We start from the raw sequence: 20,922 nt of genomic DNA, 5'->3' as shown, positions 1-20,922 counted from the left end.
ATATTATTTTAATGTATTATTTTAATTATGAACACACCGGTTTGCAGTTTTACTGTTTACTGTACAATGTTTTTCTTCTCTTTGTTTTCCTATAACATTAGAGTGTTTTTACAACGTGTTATCAGTTGGCCATGTTGGCGCCACTGAACCTTGAATAAAACTCGCACATTGTGCTGATTACTGCAGCTGAAAATAGTCAATTATTGTCGTGTTTTGGGCTGTACTAATCAGTCAGTCCAGGAAAAACACTCCAAACACTCCAAAAGTGATAACAAATCAAGGAGAAGAGTGCAAAAAAACTGTCTGGAGAACAAAAGGCGTTTGTGGGTTGGACCAGACTGAACCAAATTGAATCAGGATTTTCAGGGCAAGAATCTTGACAACGTTTGTGTTTGTTCTTATCATTTCCTGTCAGGTAGGTGAAATATTAGGCTAATATTTAATTTACACTGCTTTTATGTACCTATACCACCTGTTAACTATAGTTTGTCAAAATATTGCACCCTTTCTGCTTACCAAGTCCTTCTCTATAAGCTTTAGACTGCATAAATTAGCAGAACAACATATTCAGTAGTACATTAACCGTGCAATCCATGCTGTTGTTTACATCCGAGTATCACTAATATGGCCGCACATCCAGGTAACTGGCTAAACCGTGACATAAGTTCCCTCTATAGTGGCAAATAAATAAGGTGGATAGTTATCGTTATTAGTGTGAACAGGCTTTTAAACTAATGCTTAAAAAATGTGAAGTTGCTTGGTAATTATAAACATATTATATTATATAATTGTAGTTTATATATTGGTTTCTTGTGGCTTAGAGCTATCTTATGAACTTTTTTTTTTGAAGATTTATTTTTGACATTTTTAGCCTTTATTATGACAGGAAGGCAGGATTAGGAAAGGTCCTCAAGTTGGGATTCGAACACAGGACGCCCATAACACAATGGTGTTGCATGTCGGTGCACTGGCCACAAGGCTATCGTGCCGACATCTTATGAACTTTTAAGTCTGTTAAAGTAAAATTTGTGCAAATAAATAAATAAGTGTCGGGACTATCAACATTTTTAGATAAAAGCAATCCTTACAGACAAGTGCTATACAGTAGCTTATTCCAACACACTGCACCAAACACCTGGTTTAAATCAGAGGAGGGCCACAGCCAGAATGTGCAATGTTTTCCCCTGTTGCTGCTCTGTAAACATTTAGATAATACTATGAGGCTACCACCATCTAAAGCACTTACAGCCTCCTGCATCTACTCACCTAGCAGTATTTATCTGTTTATTTAGTTGCAGGAAATATATCTTTAAAAATTCTGTAACATAAACGTATCTGTTGCATGCATGCAGCATGAAATCTGACAAAGGACTGCTTTTTTTAAAAAAAAGAAAAAAAAGAAAGCGAACAGCTGAGAAAAATATATGACATCATTGTTGAGAAGCAAGGCCTTAGAGAGGGCTCGACTTTGTGTTTCTGATTCTTATCTGCCCACAACTTCTTATTTTGGGAGGAAGCTTTTACAGCTTTGGTTTACAGCCCTCTCTCCCTCCAAATGGGGCCGTGACTGAGTGTGATGACCTCACCCTGTTTCTACTAAACTCTCTCTTACTCCTCTCCTCCCTCACCCCCCTCTCGCTTTCTCATAGTCTGTGCAGGAGTGAGGCTGGAGTCACGTTCTCCACAGTTCTGCAGTCTGCATCTCAGAAGTCTGTCTACATTGTCTCAGAGTGGAGCATTTTAGATTTATTGACTGACTGAATGGATTTACCAAAAAAAGGATTCTTTTAAACAATGAAAAAGATGTTTTGTTGTTTTATGGTTGTTAGTTCCTCAATCAAATGATTGAAGCGAGAACAGCAATGAAGAGGATCCAACCTTTCACTATTGGGACCAAGTTATCTGTCCCCTCCGAAAACAAATGTCTGGATTATGTGGGCATCATCCTTCCTGTACCGGCTCTGGACTGCTGTGAACTACGAAATGACTCGAACAATGACAGTTCTGCTTTCCACGAGGAGAGAGTGTCCACATCTACACCTGTAGAAGGACTTTCAGATGATATTAAAGAGGAAGATGACAGGGACTCTATGTCCCCGTCAGCTTCCTCCAGATCCATCAGGAAGATTGCAATGTGTGCGAATGCTGAAAGCCAGACTGTCACTGACTTGAATGGGACAAACTATGCGACGAACAAGCCAAGTACTTCTACTGAAAAGCTGTTTCTTGTTGAGGAAAGATTGAGTGACAAGTCCGGTGCAGAGCTGGAGGTGAGCAAGACTGCATTGTTTTCATGTGTTGGACATTATGTTCCTTGGAAAGTATTTGCACATAGAAACATATAGAACTTTAAATTTTAAGTTTTAGTATTTATATTTAAAGCTAAAACATCAAACCAAGTGGCACTTAATTTTAAAGAAAGATTATTGCCATAAGGCTTATTGGGTTTCAGTTAATATACATGAAATTAATTGTACAATTTAAATTAATTATGAACATAATAATGAATGTAATATTTATAACACAGAATATAAAATATATTTGTGTGTATGTATACTTACTTCGTAATAAATTATACTATAAATTATAGATATACTTAATTATATATATATAACAATATTGATCTTTTGAATTTTTTATACAATCCTATGATTTAAATATTCCACATTACTCTTTTATGATTTTCACTGAATGCAATTTTCGCAACCAAACACAAACCAAACTCTGCATCTGGGATCATAAGAGCAACAGAGGAATATCATAAAAACCACAACAGCTTTTCCACACTTTTCAAATGTAAATATGTTTAGTTAGTTGGCATCACAAACCAACAGCACACACATCAGCTCCACATTTGTTTTTCGCTCAGTCTCTCGCCAGTTTTTTATGAGCTGTTTGTTAAATTGTTACAGTTGCCGCCTGCTCACTCTCCACAAACGTCTGCAAGGAGTTTCCCTCTGCAAAACTAGAAATACAGCTTCTCATTGCACAAATGAGTACAACAAGAACACATTGTCTTATTGTGAGAGCAAGAAAAAAACTGTGTGGATTATTACAGTTTTGCACACTGTGCTCATTGCGATGAGGTCATAGGCAGGCCCCTCATTACACAAGCCCACAGCCGAGATGAACTGGTAATTTCCACCAAAAAAAAGGGAAGTAGTTCAAAACTGGAACACACAAGGAAGGATCCGAGACTAAACTTTGATCAGACACTAATGATGCAAAATAATGTTTAAACTATTGGTTCTGATGGATAAAAAAGTGGCAAATTATGTTACAGAACTCCACAACTTGATTCCTGTTTTTGTGTAAGTGGTAAAACCACACTATAAATGTTAAAGGGCAAAAGGTGTGGTTTGCGTACTCTTAAAGAATTTTAACACCATATGCCGAGGATGCAGTCATCGCAGCGGTGCAGAAGACAAGTTAAGCAATGCAAGATCTGCAACATAAAACACCACTAATAGATGAGATCATTATTTGGAAGTACCACACCTTGCTGCAGGCTCATGTATTGTTGGTGGGCCAGCAGACTCAGATCCTGCTTTTATTGTGTTTTACACTCTAAAATACATCATTAAAATCCCCCGGGTGTCCTAAACACAGGTGCAAATCATGAGGTGTTCGCTGTAGAGATATCTGATACCTCTAAAGAGAATGTTTTGGCATATCGTCTTGCAAGCAATCTTTTCGAATCAGTTCGGTACTTAATCTGTACTTCATGTACCCAAACAAACAACATGATTTTATTGCCTAACAGCTGACAAAATGCAAAAGAACCAGAACTTGGCGCACAGATCGAATTAGTTGCAGCAACATAGAATGATGTAAGACATTTGGGAGATTTACAAAAAGAGAAATAGTCTGTCGGTCAACAGTCTGTGAGGTCACTGGCGAAGAGCGCAAATGAAAACCATGACTGCTAGAACATTTTTGGTATAAAAGCACACAATAAAGATATTTTTAAATGAAAGATAGATAAATAAAAACACTCAAAATTAGGAAACTAAAAAAAGCTTCAGATGTGTCTTCAAGAACACTGGTGTCACACTGGTGTCCATTGCTTTAAATAAAGGGTTTGCACTTACGTCACGATTTGGTCAGTTACCCGGATGCGTGGCCATATTGGCAATACTCGAATGTAAACGACAACATGGATTGCAAGGTTAATGTTGTTCTGCTAATTTGTTAATGTTAATGTTAATTAATGTTGTCTAAACCAAGTAAAAAAAATGTGTGGAAGCTGCTAAATCATATAGAGAAAGACTTAGTAAGCACGAAAGGGTGCAATATTTTAACAAACTAAAGCTAATAGGTGGTAAAGATACATATGAGCAGTATTAATTAAGATTTTAGCCTAATTTTTCACCTACTTGACTGGAAATGATAAGAACAAACACAAATGTTGTCAAGATTCTTACCCTGGAAATCCTGGTTCAGTTTGGGCAACCACAAACGCCTTTTTTGCACTTTTCTCCTTGATTTGTTATCACTTTTGGCAGTCTGTAGTACTTGTAGTACAGTCTGTAAATGTTTTCCCGGTCCGACCAATTAGTACAGTCCAAAACATGACAATAATTGACCATTTTCAGCAGTAATAATCAGCAAAATATGCGAGTTTCTTTCGGGTCCAGTGGCATTGTTTACATTCATTCTGCCAGTATGGCTGACTTATGATGCGTTGTGAAAACACTCAAGAAACCTTTGGCGTCAGACATGCAGAGATGAAAGGCATTGATTAAGATATATATTGGGTAATAATTTTAAACAATTGTACAACAACAATTGTATTTACATTACACTATTTACACATTTATAAGCATGTAACCCATTTCCTACTCCTAAACCTAACCATTTGTCAATATAAAACACAGGATATAAAACGCAGGTACAACTTCAGTCACAATTTATTCAAAAAGTATTAATATTCCAAGTCTTTCAAGGCAAAACGATTGAATTCCGTGCTGAAAAAAAACTAAAAAACCTAAGCTGGTTGGCTGGTCTTAGCTGGTTTAAGCTGGTCTCCCAGCCTGGCTAGGCTGTTCAAGATGGTTTTTCCTGGTTGTTCCAGCTGGTTTCCCAGCCTGACCAGCTAAGGAAGTGGCCAAAACTCCTCTAAAACCAGCCTGCTGACCAGCTAAGACCAGGCTGGATGACCAGCTAAAACCAGCCAACCAGCTTAGGCTGGTTTTAGCTGTTTTCTTTTCAGCAGGGTGGAATAAACGCAATCACTGTCTCCATCTGCCATAATGCTCAGATCCTGTGTGCAGTATGTGCCAGAAGTTTGCAACAAAACCCGCCCAATTGCTATTCAAAACTAGTCCGATCGCGTTATGGGATCCCACGGTAAAATACACGTCCCCCGGAGGTAAAATACATGTTTTTTTGGCACGGTTCCCTTGGTAAAAGTCACATTCCAGACGCTAAATATCATGTTTATTGGGGTTGCTGCAACCCACGGACATGAAAAACAGCCAGCAACAGTGTTAAGGAGCCCAGTTATGTGCACAATTTCGAAAATAACATCGGCTTTGGTTATGAGATGCCATTGGCTCTTGTGTGTTTTGTGACCTATATAATAACTGTGACTGTACATGTTATGTGTTTTATATTGATCAGAACCATTAAATAAGGCAAACAGATAGCTGATAGCAATGGAGTAGTTACCCTGCATGTCGAAAAGTGATGCTAAATGGGTTTCCTGAGCCTCAAAAAACGACACCAAGGGGTCCTGATCAAGCATCAGTATGTGACGATTTGAGAGTGAGAACATATTGCATCCACATACACTGGAAAAAAAAGGTGTACAATCTGTATTTTCACTCAAATTACTAGCAAAACATTAAATTAAATGTGAAATTTTAAAGCACAAAATAAATACTTTACTACTTCAACTGAAAACTTAAATATTATTCGTACTCTTATAATCTACAACTTCGATGCAACAAAACAGTGTACAGCTCATATTCTTGTCGCTATATATCATTACAGACTGATCTATGGACTAAAGGAAAGAAGATAAGGAACCTTCATTACGATTACAGCATGCCAACTTTCCCACATGATCAACCAGAGGACACATCTCAGAGCCAAAGGAGAGACCTCAAAGATTTTGAGAACTCTCTCATCCAACTGACGACGAGTCTGGACTTGATGCAGGTTAAATGCATCATAAAGATGTTCCTGTTTTGTTTATTAATGTCTTTTTGTAGCATTACCTCATGTACTCTTAATTCATCTCCTGTGCCAGGAGGAACCAGAAAGACCTCTTCAGATGAAGACAGATGCTGCAGATTTAGGATTGGAAATGTTTAGAAGAAAACAAAGCCTGGGGGACCACGTTGACAAATCGTAAGCTTTCCTGGCACAATGAGGCGTAGAGCATTATTACATTTTTGTAAGTGATACAAACTGTTTGTTTTCTCTGCAGGTGGCTGAAGTTGAGGTCACTCCTGAGGGACTATCATCAGGATCTCATGTTGGCGCTAGACGTCTCATCATTCTACCAACAAGCCGACAGCATCGTTGGCGCCATTAACAGCAAGGTTGAGAAAACAAAGGGTTGATTAGTTTTGGCATTTAGAGGAGAACTCAAACTGTCTTTATAAATCATGATTGTAATACAAATCCTGATCCAGGATGAATTTCGTTGCAGAGGAACCATATATTAGCGGGCGACAGCCAAAAAAGCGACAAAGAGAGCAGAGAAATTGCCTGTCAGATCAACGTAAGTCAATCCATGATCTCATTAGAGGAAATACTGTCTCTTTATGTAAACCTAAATTTGAGAACATGAAAACAGTGTCGCAGTGTCACACTCACTTTGTTTTTTTAGGTCTGATTTCTCACTTAACTAAATAGTAGCTCATTGTATTAGTCTCTCACACAGGTTTTTTTCTTCAGAGTGTAGCAAATGAACTCCAAATGAATGATGTCATTTCCTTCCATGACCCCACCCCTCCTTGGACAACTCTCTTTCCAGATGCTGAATGAGTCTGCGTCTCGCCTGTCAACTCTCCACCCAACCCTGGCCAGAAGAGTTACATGCAAACAGGCCGAGGTGAAGGAGAATTGGGCACTTCTCCAGGACCTTCTCCGGTAAATGAAAGTCCACTTACTCCTATTGTCCGCCTGTAATAAAAAACAATAGTAAACAAAGAGCGGTGATATCATATTTAAGGCTTGGAATAGTAATTTACATCATGCTAAAATGGAATCCATAATTGTCAACATGCAAGAGTGGAGCTGACATGTGGTTTAGTGATGTAATGTTATAATCTTTTATTTTGATATTGACTTAGTCTTAGATCATAAATGGTACATGTTGTTTTGATGCGATTGTTACGTATTTAGTTTCACATGTTGATTCAGAGTTGAAGCATTCGCCAGTTTATGTAATGTAATGTTATGTAATGTCATGTATGAAATGTTTTGTGTATTTTTAAAATGTGATTCTGTATCCAGGAAGACAAATATCACTTACAGCTTAGAAAAATATTATTTTGCCAGCAAACTTGCATAATGAGCAATTTTAGGATCATTTTTTCGATTAAACCATGCTCGTCTGGTTTAAGACATTGCCAATACCGTTATAGAAAGCTGTTATTAGTGGCTGAGCTAACGTCACCCTTTTAACTTACAAAATATCGTATTTTATCTTAGCTCTTATCACAGAACACTCAACAGCTTTAGACAGAATTCCACAGATCCACTCAGATTTGGAATGTGACCTAAATAGTATGACTTTTGAAAGTGTCAGATAAGAAACACAGGGAATGAATGACAGACACGGAAAGACATAGAGAAAGGGTGGTTATCAATAAACAAAGGCTGTAACGGCAAAGGATTTCGCATCAGGTCTGGTGCAGATGTGAGGAATAGCTCATATGTATGGTATGAAGATATGATGATGGGAGACAGGTACTCTTTGAAAAAGAATCTGGAGGAATGTGCTTGTGCAGTGAGGAAGGAACTGATAAAAAAAATAACTTACTGAATGTTTGTTGACTTTAGACTGATACAGAAAGATTTAACAACTAACCAGAGCAAAAGAAGCCCTACTTACTTATAACTTATGATTGTTTTCATGTTAGAGTTTTGTGTTAGAGTTTAATAAATGTCTATTACATCTGAGTCTACTGAAAATTCACTTTATATATATAAATTTATATTTGCCATATAAATGTATATATATTTGCCTTGATAGGATTTTTGTTTTAAAAACCATTTGGTAACACTTTATTTAAAGCCCTTATATATAATGCATTATAAATACAGTTTTAATGCATTAATTATGCCTTGTAATGCAACTTATAATGCATTTGCATGATCACATGAATAATTGCAACCACAGTTATAATACATCATAATACTTATCTGTTCATTGTTATACTCTCAGAAAGTACATGCATTAAAATACATGACAAACTAACCTTCAAATACTATAATGCATTTTAACTTTGGTTACAATTTGTTATGATACATTACAAGGTACATTATAATGCATTATAATTACATTATAATTACAAGATACATTATAATGCATTATACATATATATATATATATATATATATATAAAATGAGCATTTCTTTCTGGCTACTTTGTATAGGTTTCTATGTAAGTACTGGTACTTCTGATTGGGCTGAGGCTGGAATTTAGCTAGTTTAAAGTAAAAGTATTTGATGGACGTATACTATGTGTCAGGAGCATTCACTCAGTATCATTATCTCATTTTTGACCGAGATGGCTTTTAGCTGGTTTTGCATCTGAACTCTTTATATATATATATATATATATATATATATATATATATGTGTGTGTGTGTGTGTGTGTGTGTCACTAACAGAGAAAAGTGCTTATCAAGCAATATTTATGGGTTTTTAAAACTATCTTTGGAAAAATGATCTCAACGTATATATTCCTTTAGATCTGTCTTTTTGAAAAAAGAAGCTGTTGCAGACATTAGCCAATTTTTTGAAGTGCAGCCAACAAGCACTGGTTACATTCCTTTTTGGCTCTCTCAACGAATCCTCTATCACTAGCTCTGCAAACACACCTTTCCTGAAACTATGAGCTAACCAGACAAAAGGGAGGTGACATCATTGCACGCAAAGCCTGCCAAAAATAATATCTTCCCAACCCCAAAACAATTGCTGTCCAAAATTGAGTCCAGGATTACATAACCTGCAGAGATATGATGCTAGTGTTCTGTGGATATTTTTATATTTTCAATCTGCAAGTTGTTAGCATTAAAGATTTACAGTCTACTGACTTGTATAGTCTAAAATGATGATGAAATATCGTGATATGTTTGAAATGTTTTGAAGAGTAATGATGCCCCAGCGGTGCCATTAGGGGTAACGTTTTGTTCCACTTCTACAGGAACCAGAAGACAGATGTTTCTTCAAAACGCCCGTCAGCTTTACCCGCTGATCCACTAACCACATGCCCTGACTCACAGAGCTTTTCTAGAAATGAGGGTCACGGCGTAATGGGAAAAGACGTCAAAGAAGAGCAAAACCGTCTCAGAGGATTTGAGGTTAGCTGCAGTGCCTCCAAAAACATCTGCAAGCATGTGATTATAAATGACCAGTCATGACCACATTGAAAAGTAGATTGGTCTGAAATTTCTGTTTGGTGAGGCAATCTTTTAGAGTGAGGCTTTAAGCTTATCACACTTGACAGATGACCTTCTTTAGACAATGATATTACATGACAATAATAATCCTCAAATCCAATGAAATTCTCAAGTACTCATTTTGTGATGAGTAAAATATATATAAAATACAAATCAAAAGTCAAAAGATGTCACCCCATGTGTCCGCAGTATTCTGGTGTGAATTATACATGACTAAACTTAATCTCTGCCTGAACATGTATTTCTGCAGTGCTCTCAAGGCCTGTGGACCCATAGGATGCGGAGTCCGGTTGAGGAATGTTCTGCAGGGAGCCGAGACTCACTATCGGAGAGCAGCTGTTCCAAGCTGGACAATATGTCTGAAAAACAGGACAGGAAGAGGTACAATTAGTTTTTTATTTCACACTGAATCTGTGGATGACTGATGAAGTAAATGACCCACAAATGTGTGATGTCATTTCATACAATGGATTTCAAGATGCAGTTGTTGAGTAAAGTTTGATTAACACTTATTGTTTTCCCAGCTGTATCAGCCAGATGGCTCAAACAGCCCCTGTTTCCTCTCAAGAATGTCTCATACCCAATAAGCTGTTGAGGGAGTCGACATCAACTGAAATGGTAATACATTTTCAAGATTTCTTTTCATATTTCACGAAACTGATACATAAATGATCTCACTTATCTGTCATTTTTTGGGAACTAAATAAAGAATGAAGAGCATGCCTGCTCAAAACAAAGACAAGACCACAAAATAGAGGAGCTCTTAAGCCAGGTGGAAGTCCTTTGGGATGCACTTCAGAAGAAATATGGAGAGAACAATAAGACCGAACCAGCGGAAAAACAACAATGCGGAGATAAAGCAGCACAGATGGTGTCAGATCTCACAGTTTTAAACCATCTCCCGGAAAATGTAGAGGAAGGCAGTTCAGGAATGCTTGAAAAGTTCCTTGAACTTTTGGATCCCAGTGGTTATCACAAAATAAGTCAGGTAAACCAAACATCACAACTGGTTTTGAGTGACTAATGATACCAAAACATGAACATAAATATAAGAAAAGTAGCATACGCTGTTTCAAACTCATAATATGGTGTGTTTGTGTCTGATTTAACAAAATGTAATGAATACAGGACTACTTACACAACTGTGAATATGTTTTAGGATATTCCTGGATCTCCACATAGGCAAGAAATGGCTGAGGCTGCAGAAATGTCACTAAATCTACTGAGTCAACAAACTGAGCAAGAAAGATCCCAGAAGCAGGACCAGATCAATAATGAGCTACAAAGCTCGGTAAAATATTACTTTTTTACAAAGCGACAAGCGATGTCCAACATCAACTGGATATTAGAGATTTACATATAAATAAATTAAAAGTACCATATTTTTGGAAAATTCCAGGCAAAATGTATCAGATTTGCGCAAAACTTTTTCCATGTTTTAGAAATGTTGATAAAAAAAACTGCTGCAAAATTACGGCGTTTCCATTAACTGAGGTTATGTGACAAAACATAGTTTTTTCCTCCCGTGATAAATCATGGCAGTGGATGTTGGTAGGTTTACGTATGCCAAAGCCACCACACTAGCCATTAATTGTAATTGTAGGAGACGCAGGCATCTATCTTTACAGAAAGAGCACAGAGAACCGCTTCTGGGAAGCTTCTGAAATTGAAATGAGTCGTGGCGCGGCTGGTATAAACACAAGCATTGACTAGAGTCACTGCGATCAGCTCCACAGTCTTGTGCAGTGTAAATAAGGGGTTATCCAAGCTTTAATGGGAAGGAAACCCCTTATTCAAGCATTGTGTAGTCAATGCTTGTGTAAGCAGCCACTTGTAAGTTGTTTTTTTGAGGTTATAGTACATTAAAGAATGATCATGTGACTTTTATGTACGCAAGGTGACCTGTAAAAGCGAAAAATCCATTTCTGAAATATTCCCTGATAAACCACCTCATGTGTAAAAGCTTTTATGATATATATTGGAGTTTACGTGTTTCCATTAAATTCTCAGTTTCAATTTGCGCAATTTGAAGGGTAATGGAAACGCAGCTACTGTAATTGATATAAATGACATTTAATTAAAAAATGTATCTTTTCTCAGCTATCTACTTTAACACTGCGGATAAACCAGCACCTCTGCCGCTGTGCTGAGCTCAGTATGGACCTTCTGGACATAGAAACAGATATGGCTGTGCTTTGTGACTCTGACCTCAGTGGTCTGGAGGGGCTACAGGAGCAGCAGGATGACCTAGAGGTCAGATACTGGGAAATACCTTTACTAATTGAATTTAAATAGATGTTAAACACTATTTGAATGACTTTAGAGAAGTAATCAACCTTTGCCTGAAGTAGGAGAGCATGGGGCACAACCTAACACTTTTGGACTTTCTCCGTTTGTGTAAATCCAAGTGGGGCTCAGAGTATAATATGTTATCCACATTGATTTCATACATCTATTACAAATATGTTGCATTGTTTCATAATTACAGTGTATACGTGTTTCATTATTTACCTCAAAAGAATGAAAGTGAAATGTGACGTAACGTGACCGTGTGATGGCTTAAAATGTTATCTGATCTAATGAAAAAAACTAGACAAACTAAAATATTTTGTCAATAAAATAAAATTATTAACTTTTTCAAATAAAATAATGACCTTTTTTTAAGAATTAAAAATAATCAAATTTTGTAGTTTGACAATGAACACCAATGCTGTCAACTCTGTGGTTTTCCCGCGGAGTTAGGCTACTTTAACACTGTTGCCATGGGTTGTTTTTCATGTCTGTGAGTTGAAGCGACCCCAATAATGTAATATTTAGCCCCTGGAATAGTAATTTTTAATGGGGACCCCCCTTAATATACGATTAGGCTGCTCTTGGGCTAATTTTGAGTAGCAATTGTGTGTGTTTTGCTGTGAAAACCTGGCAATCTTGAAAAATCCCCTCCCTCCACACACAGCTCCTATAGAACACGAGACACATAAATGAGTCAAAATGCTTAACATTTCTTGAAATAATTATTTCTGAACACTAAACATCAATTGTCAGTCCTTATTCACCTGTTTCTTGCAGTTTCTCATTAAAACTCATAAAATTAAATGGTGTAAATTTCATTGCTAATGTCATAGGATAGCATAGATTAAAAATAGCGGAGCACATTGTATAACGCAGTGTTACGACAATCCCCATCTGCGCGACTGGAATTTAAAACTGTTTTTAATGCTTCTGCTAGTTAGCGAAGCATTAAAAATCTAAACTGATAAATAACAGATTGGAGATTAAAATGATAGCAGATTTGTCTCATTTTAAGTGAATACTAAAAACTGTGATGAAAAATTTACTTTTGTTATGGTAAAATTAATATTCAGCGATATCTTTCTTTCTCTGTATGGTGTTGATATGGCAACTAGTAAATACTGTAAATTTGGTTATGCTAGCTTGTGTGGAAATATTTAAGCCATGTGTGTTACAACTAACCTCTTGTTAATTTGTGCCTCACGCTCCTATAGTTAAAAAGTTGCTAAGATTAAACACAATATTAAATAATTTATAGGTTCTATTCCAGCTTGGCATGTTAGGTCATAAACATCTTGCTAACGACTAAATTTTTTTCCTCAAAGGGTCATTATAATATCATTGAGAGAGAAGTGAAAGAGATGGAGAGACTAGACAGTCAGCTAAAGGTTCCTCCCCCAGAGCAGCAAGACCCTCTCAGGGAAGAAGTTCAGGCGATTCTGCAGGCTTGGGAAGAAGTAGGCCGCAACATGGCTGAAAACAGAGGGCGTCTGGAGAAGTTCCACCAGATTCAGGACTACTTTGAAAACTATCTCGCCATGATGTAAGAAGCAAAAGTCTGACTAATTTGGATAATTCTATTACGAATATATCATACTTAATGTCAACAACTTTAGCAAAAAATACTTTCCCATGTGTGTTTTTGTTATATTATATTATATTAGTGTGGGACTAATGTGATATTTTGATACGGTCGCACTTCCTGTGTCCCGTAGTACGTGGACGGAGAACACCAGATCCTGTATCCTTGCTGGCAGCTCTGCTTGGAGAGAGAGTGAAGTTGCAGAGATTGATCGCAACATTGAAACAAAGCTGGATGAGTTTAGCAAACTGGCTGCAGCTGGTCAAATGCTTATGCAAGATGAGAGTCGGTTTAAAGACATTGTGAGTGTGTGATTGATTTACTTAGACTTGCCACATGGTCATCTAAAAGCGATGTCAGCTGTCTAAATATGCGGCGTCCATCTGCAGTTATGATGTTTTCTTGATTATAATCTTCCTGTCTTTAGATCAAGGAGAGAACAGATGAGTTGCAAAGCATGCTGGGATGGATCCAGGTGAACTGGCAGGCTCAAAGAGAGCAGCTTGAAAGAAACCAGAACAGGAGACCAGAGTCAATAAGTGATCTTGTTCAACAGCAGGTTTCTAATTTTTTGACATCATTTAATAATAATATGACTTAAAGTATATAAGGGATAATGTGCTGTTATGTGATCATAATGGCAAAATGAACCCCATTATGATCTTGTTTTACCCTGAAGGGGTTTATTTTGCAAAAATGGCAGTCTGACTGCACATTATCCTCCTTAATACACAAATACACTACCAGTCAAAAGTTTTTGAACAGTAAGATTTTTAATGTTTTTTGATAAAGTCTCTTCTGCTCTCCAGGCCTGCATTAATTTAATCCACAGTACAGCAAAAAAAATTACAACTTTTTTACTGTTTAAAATGATTGTTTTATATTTGAATATATTTTAAAATGTAATTTATTCCTGTGGTCAAAGCTACATTTTCAGCATCCATACTCCAGTCTTCAATGTCACATGATCCTTCAGAAATCATTCAGTCAGTTCTTTTTTGAGAAAGAAATTATAAAAATTAATACTTTTATTTAGCAAGGATGCTTTATGTTGATGAAAAAAGATGATAAAGATATTTATAATATTACAAAAGATTTCTATTTCAGATAAATACTGTTGTTTTGAAATTTCTATTTATCAAACAAGCCTGAAAAAATTCTACTCAGCTGTTTTCAACATAATAATAATAATAATAATAATAATAATAATAATAATAAAATAAATGTTTTTTGAGCAGCGAAACATAATATTAGAATGATTTCTAAATCATGTGACTGGAGTAATGATGCTAAAAATTCAGCTTTGAAATCAGGAATAAATGTAAAATTTAAAATATATTGAATATATTTAAAATATATTCAAATAGAAAACAGTTATTTTAAATAGTAAGAATATTTGCTGTACTTTGGATCAAATAAATGCAGGCTTGGTGAGCAGAAGAGACTTCTTTAAAAAAACACTAAAAATTTTACTTTTAAAAAACTTTTGACTATTAGTGTATTTACTAAATAAACTGAAATAAGCCCTAGTATTTTAGAAGAAATAGCCATGCAAGATATATGAAACACAACTATGCACAACTATGCTGAAGTCTTTTAAAGTCTTCACAGAATATGCTTCAGCTGATCAGTCAAAATCATGCATTTATGAAATTTGTCATTTGAAATTGTAATTTTAAATAATGCAGTGTGCATTAGTCCCTCATTCATTAATTCTATTTTTTATTTGAAATAAATTCTAATAAAATAAATAAATAGTGCTATTCATTTTTGATTAATGCTTAATTTTTTATTGTTTTTTCTTGTTTAGGCTATGCCTTTCAAAAAACCTTCTGAGAGTCTGTGCATTATAGATGGAGAGGTCAAAGGAAATGCTACTGAAACACAGCCCTCTCAAAACAACTTTGAGCAACAGAGTGGGAGGCATGATGTGTCCAGTGTTGTTAGTCAGGAGTCTTGCCTTTCAAAGACATCCCTAGGCTCTAGCATCTGCCTCATTCTGAGCTTTGATGAACAGTCTTCAGGGATCAACCAAGTGACAAAGCAATGGTCACCCAGCAATAACGAAATACCTGAAGAATCAGCAAGCAGCATTCAGGCGAACAGACGTCAGTCAGAAGACAAAAACTCAATGCAAATGCAAGAGCCACAAGAAACGCTTCAGGTAAGCTGGCCGAAAGAATCAGTCATGAGTAAAGACACCAAACCCAAGTCATCTTGTGTGAACCTTGCAAAGTTGCAAATCAAAAACCAAGGAGAACAAGACCAGTCACCAAGCAAAGAGGAAAGCCAGTTGTCCACATATAACGTTGAATCATCAGTTTGTAATCACCCACCAGAGAATGTGCACTCCGACAACAATCAAACACACCTGCAACTATCACCAGACATGGATCAGATGCAAAATCCAGAGCATCAAGTGCAAAAATCTACACGCAGCGATCTAGAAACAAACCAAAACCAAAGTGACGACCACCTGCGGCATGAAGTGGCAGCTGAAGTCACTCATAGAGTAAGTATGACTTCAAATAGTGTGTTAACTTCAGACACATTTCAAACTCAACTCAAAGCTCGCACACAAACCAGACATGCATGTGCTTATTATTCTCCCGGCTCTGTACATCCTGTCCCATGTGGTAAAACAATGACCTCATGATTAAGTTTCCATGGCGTGGCTTTGAAATGCCTCCTGGTGGTGTGTATTGTAATAATTCGCTGTGAAGCCTGCAAATGCCATATAGGATTTATTAACTTGGCATGCAATCATATTAGTCATGCTTCGGCTATTGCCATCACAGCTGTGTATGTATGCATTCAAGAGTCATACAATTTTTAAAGCTCTCTGAATGTGTGTGGGCCATTATCAACTGGCCATGGGTTTGGTTTTATAATATTGTAAGGTTTGCATTCATTTCTCTTTTGCAGGTGTTCACGTATTTACACGTCTCGGATAGTTACAGATCCGCAGGGCGAGTCTTGGAGGTCGTATCCCCGACGCATGCAGCAGGGCAGGACGTGACAACGTCTTCATCAAGTTCCTCCTTCCAAGGTGTCCAACCTTACAATCACAACAGATTTAAGCCAGGTTCTTTGTTCAGACTGAAAGAGCCAATCAGAAGTAAGGAGGAAAACCGGCGGAGGAGCTCTCTGCTTGGCACCGTTGGATCGGAAAGGTCTGGCAAACCTTCAAGCATTTTCAGGCGAAGGTGTAACACTTGGCCAGAAGGAGAAAGGAGGGTGAAAGAAAGTCAATCAAACTCCAAACTTCAGGTTTTTATTAAAAAAAACACGTTACCGGTGAATTCTGTCATCGATAACAAGTCCAGCTCATTTCCAGAAGACAATTTGCCTAATGTTGTCAAGACTTCAAGTGGACCGGTTAAAAACATCTGCTCTTATTTGTCTCTAGGATCCACTCTTAGCTTCAGTCTTCCCAAGCGCTTTCACAACAATGTCTTGGACGTGGAAAATAAAGAGGAAATTCAACCTGTCCAGATTTGTGATGACTCAAACAACCAAACAATACCCTCAGCTCAAATTCCACAGTCAATTGAGGTAGAACCAGAGATACATACTAAACAAACTGAAACAGACCTTCATACGGTAGATATGGAAGATGAACCATCCACTGAGGTTGAGACCCAACAGTTAAACCAAGTCTATGAAAGCACAGAACCAGTTCTAAGTGTTTTCACGTCAGAACCTGATAATGTTTCCACCAGCCCTTATGAAACCTCTTCTCCAGTGGTCAGTGGCTTCACCTCGGTCAGTAACTGCAGCCCTCTGTGCCCATCTTCATCAGGTGGTCACAATTGCTTGAGTGTTTACACTAAAATAAAAGACCTGAATGGCCACTTATATTACACATCCAAATACATGAAGATAAGCTCCTCAAAAGACTTGTACCCTAACGGCCCAGGCTCTCGTAAGAGCGGCCGCGTCATAAACTGTGGTGTGAGAGACTGTGCAGTGTGTTTCAGTGATGCATTGAAAGAGACAAGTGTAGACTGTGCAGAGAAACCTGAGATCAGCATGGAGGAGCTTCTTAATCCAGGGCATTGGCTGTTCCAGCAGGATGAAGAGGAACTGGAAGATATCTGGAGAGGAAGCGTGGGTAATCTCACTTCAAACTGTACTGTGGAAACAAATACGGATGAAGAAACAGGTAGGAGAGGATTCTAACAATAAAGGTTAATGACTGATACTGAATTAAGAAATTAATGCTTTTATTCATCACAGACATTTTAAATTGACCAAAAGTGACAGTAAAAACATGTTAAATATTTCAATTAAATATTTCTGTTTTAAATAAGTGCTGTTCTTTTGTGGAAGCCTGTTTCCACCACTGAATAAAAAAAGAAAAAAAGGTAGTTGTGACTTTTTAACTCGCAATTCTGACATTTTTCTCACAGTTGTGAGATATAAACTCAGAACTGCAAGTTATAAAGTACAGTTTTGAGGGTGGAAAAAAGACAAATATGTTTTCAGAATTGCGAGTTTGTATCACGTGTATCAGATGTAACCTCGCAACTGCAAAAAAAGTCAAAATTGTAAGATAAAAATTCGCAATTACCTTTTTTACATTTTTTATTCAGTGGTGAAAATTGACTTATTTATCTCTTGTTCATATTCTTTTTAATAAATAGTAAACATATGTTTAACAATAAATTGTATTATTATGGTTATTTTTAATTGCAATTTTCCCCAATATAATCCTTATGTGCATTACCTTTCAAACATTTGGGCTCAGTCTTCCTTTTTTTTTTTTTTTTTTTATTAAAATTAATACCTTTATTCAGCAAGGACACATTACATAAAAAGTGACAATAAGTAATGTTGACATTTATAATGTTATGAAATATTTAGATTTCAAATAAAATGCTGTTCTTTTAAACTTTCTATTCACCAAAGTATTTTTAAAAATTAAGATTTATACATCATCTGATGTAAGCTTTCCATTGATGCATGTTTTATTAAGAGAGGGCAGTATTTGGCCGAGATACAATTTGAAAATCTGGAATCTGAGGGTGCAAAAAAATCTAAATATTGAGAAAACTGCCTTTAAAGTTGTCCAAATGAAGTTCTTGGCAATGCATATGACTAATCAAAAACATAGTTTTGATATATTTATGGAAGGTAATTTACAAAATATCGTCATGGAACATGATCTTTACTTAAAGAAAAATCGATTATTTTGACCCATAGAGTGTATTGTTGGCTATTGCTACAAATATACCCGTGCTACTTATGACTGGTTTTGTGGTCCAGGGTGACATATATATTGTCTAATTAATTGGCCATCACTAAAACTTAGGGCTGCAAAATGATTAATCACGATTAATTGCATTTAAAATAAAAGTTGTAGATAAAAACGTTTCGAAAATGTATTTATATATACATATTAAATATACACAGTACACACATGTATAGTATGTAAACATAACCTTTTATTTTGGATGCAATTAATTGTGATTAATCACGATTAATTGTTTCGCAGCCCTACTGAAAACAATCTGATAAAATATAAAACAATGGAGCAGTGCTGTTCTTAGAAGACACTGATATGGCGTCATATGGTTAACCAGTGCCATATTCATATTAGTGGCCAGACTATGTGACCTGCCAAAGTGTGATGTGATTAGCAAATAGCTCCATCTGTTGGGCATGTGCAAATGAGGGGGAAAACCCTGTTTTTGTTTCAAAAGAATGTAAGCTACAATGCTCATTCAAAGCGATGAATGATAACATATCTCATAAAATATGTAAAAGTTCCAACATAGAAGTACAGGGAATGCATAAAGAGCTACTGGAGGGACACCTGCATTTCTGGATGAAGAAAAAGAAAAAGACAGTGTCTGTAATTGCATTAGATATTTTTATGCTCTAGTTATTAATCATGAAATGATATGGCCTTTATTACACTGACAAATACTCCAGGCTGTAATAATGACAACATCTCATGGGGATAACATTGAAATTGATTGCCATGTTTGACAGCTGTGTTGGGCCCAAAACACAGCTTTTAAAATTAGGCCAGTATTTCCCTTTAGACTTAAAATGTGCTTAAAATTGAGTATGTGAATGAGTATATGATATGACACATGCAGATTTATAATGAAAAACAAATGAACAATTACGTCTCCTTTTTAATGCCAGGTTAATTGCTTTTTTTTAATTGCAGGGCTATCAATCAAATCCAGCAGGGGACAGGTAGCCCACCCACTCCATGGATGAAATGGTTGTTTTGGTTACGTCGTGGATGTTTTGGACACCTTGCCATTTATCTGCTGTACATTTAGTATGCTGTACTTGTATTATTGTATTTCAGTTGTATTATTCTTTATATCAACATGGTAAATTCAACTCTAAGATCATGTAATATACAATGCAGATGCATTATAGAGGTTTTAAACTTCATTGTTAAACTCCAGATGGCGCCCTTGTCATGCTTATGCGTACTGTGTAGAATTAGGTAAGCACAGAGGTATGGTCAACACATGCACAATGAAAATGGACCAACATTTAGAGCTAACAACAGAATCAGCATGCCCAGAGACCTCATCCTGCTGATTCACTGTGGAAATAATAACAAGACTGCCATGAGAAAAAGCTTGCATTTAAAGTACACTCTCCTTTATAACCAGACTGTAATGCAAGAAGCTGTACATGTGAGAAAACAGTTTGTAAATCACTAGCATATATGCAATTGAAGGGATTATTACTGTGTTTTTGTGATCATGCTGTTTTATTATTCTCACACTTATGCATTTCACTATTTTGCACAAAATAAATTTGAAACGTTAGTGTGATTTACATGCTGCTTGCTTCAGGGTAAAGATAACATACATTGTAATAAATTTAGGTTACTGTAAAAGCAGTTTACAGTGTTGGAAACACGATTCTTGACAGGCTATAAGATGACACACATGTCACAGGGTAGCTCCCATCAGTGCTAAAAATAACTTGACATTTTACTAGAGCGTGTAAAATTGTTCATGCCAATAATCTGAGGCTTAAATATGATCATAAGTCAACTCGTGACAAATTAGCCCTCTTTTGCACGCATTACGAAAAGCAATTTTAAAACAGTGAGAAATGCTAAAATCACAAATACATTTTGAAATATTATTAGGAGTGGATATGTTATACCACCTCTAGGGAACACTCTGTGACAATGGAAAGAAATTCATCAAAGACCACAATATTTTGTGTAAATAAATGTATGTTGTGAAACTGAGTGATTACACAATATGTTGATGGCATGACCTTGCATGACAGTACATGACTTTTATTTATTTCACTTACTTTTTACTTTAATACTCGAATGCAGTATTTAATACATTTTCAATAATGAATAACACAAAATTCATTCCATCCATTATCCACAGTATCCACATTCATTCTAC

At 36.4% G+C, this 20,922-nt stretch overlaps 1 protein-coding gene across 2 annotated transcripts; it reads left to right on the top strand.

Annotated features, from left to right (window-relative positions):
* Positions 1 to 1,619: 1,619 nt before the first annotated feature.
* si:dkey-238i5.2 (uncharacterized) lies at positions 1,620 to 20,319 on the top strand. Of its 2 annotated transcripts, none has more exons than XM_051123095.1 (18): positions 1,620 to 2,270; positions 5,995 to 6,162; positions 6,254 to 6,354; positions 6,434 to 6,548; positions 6,659 to 6,730; positions 6,986 to 7,101; positions 9,387 to 9,543; positions 9,893 to 10,023; positions 10,167 to 10,260; positions 10,352 to 10,630; positions 10,802 to 10,933; positions 11,743 to 11,895; positions 13,260 to 13,477; positions 13,650 to 13,818; positions 13,944 to 14,075; positions 15,327 to 16,028; positions 16,442 to 17,681; positions 19,698 to 20,319. In XM_051123095.1, the coding sequence occupies exons 1-18, from the start codon at positions 1,842 to 1,844 to the stop codon at positions 19,748 to 19,750; spliced, it is 4,461 nt and encodes a 1,486-aa protein (XP_050979052.1). In that variant the 5' UTR covers positions 1,620 to 1,841; the 3' UTR covers positions 19,751 to 20,319. The 2 variants fall into 2 exon arrangements, with proteins under 2 accessions (XP_050979052.1, XP_050979053.1); XM_051123096.1 differs by lacking the exon at positions 19,698 to 20,319 and having other exon boundaries at positions 16,442 to 16,786; positions 16,926 to 17,216.
* Positions 20,320 to 20,922: the final 603 nt, after the last annotated feature.

This window comes from Labeo rohita, chromosome 11, assembly GCF_022985175.1.
Source record: "Labeo rohita strain BAU-BD-2019 chromosome 11, IGBB_LRoh.1.0, whole genome shotgun sequence".
Classification (NCBI taxonomy): domain Eukaryota; kingdom Metazoa; phylum Chordata; class Actinopteri; order Cypriniformes; family Cyprinidae; genus Labeo; species Labeo rohita.
Note: the sequence above shows the minus strand (reverse complement) of the source record. Positions and strands in the feature narration are given on the sequence as shown.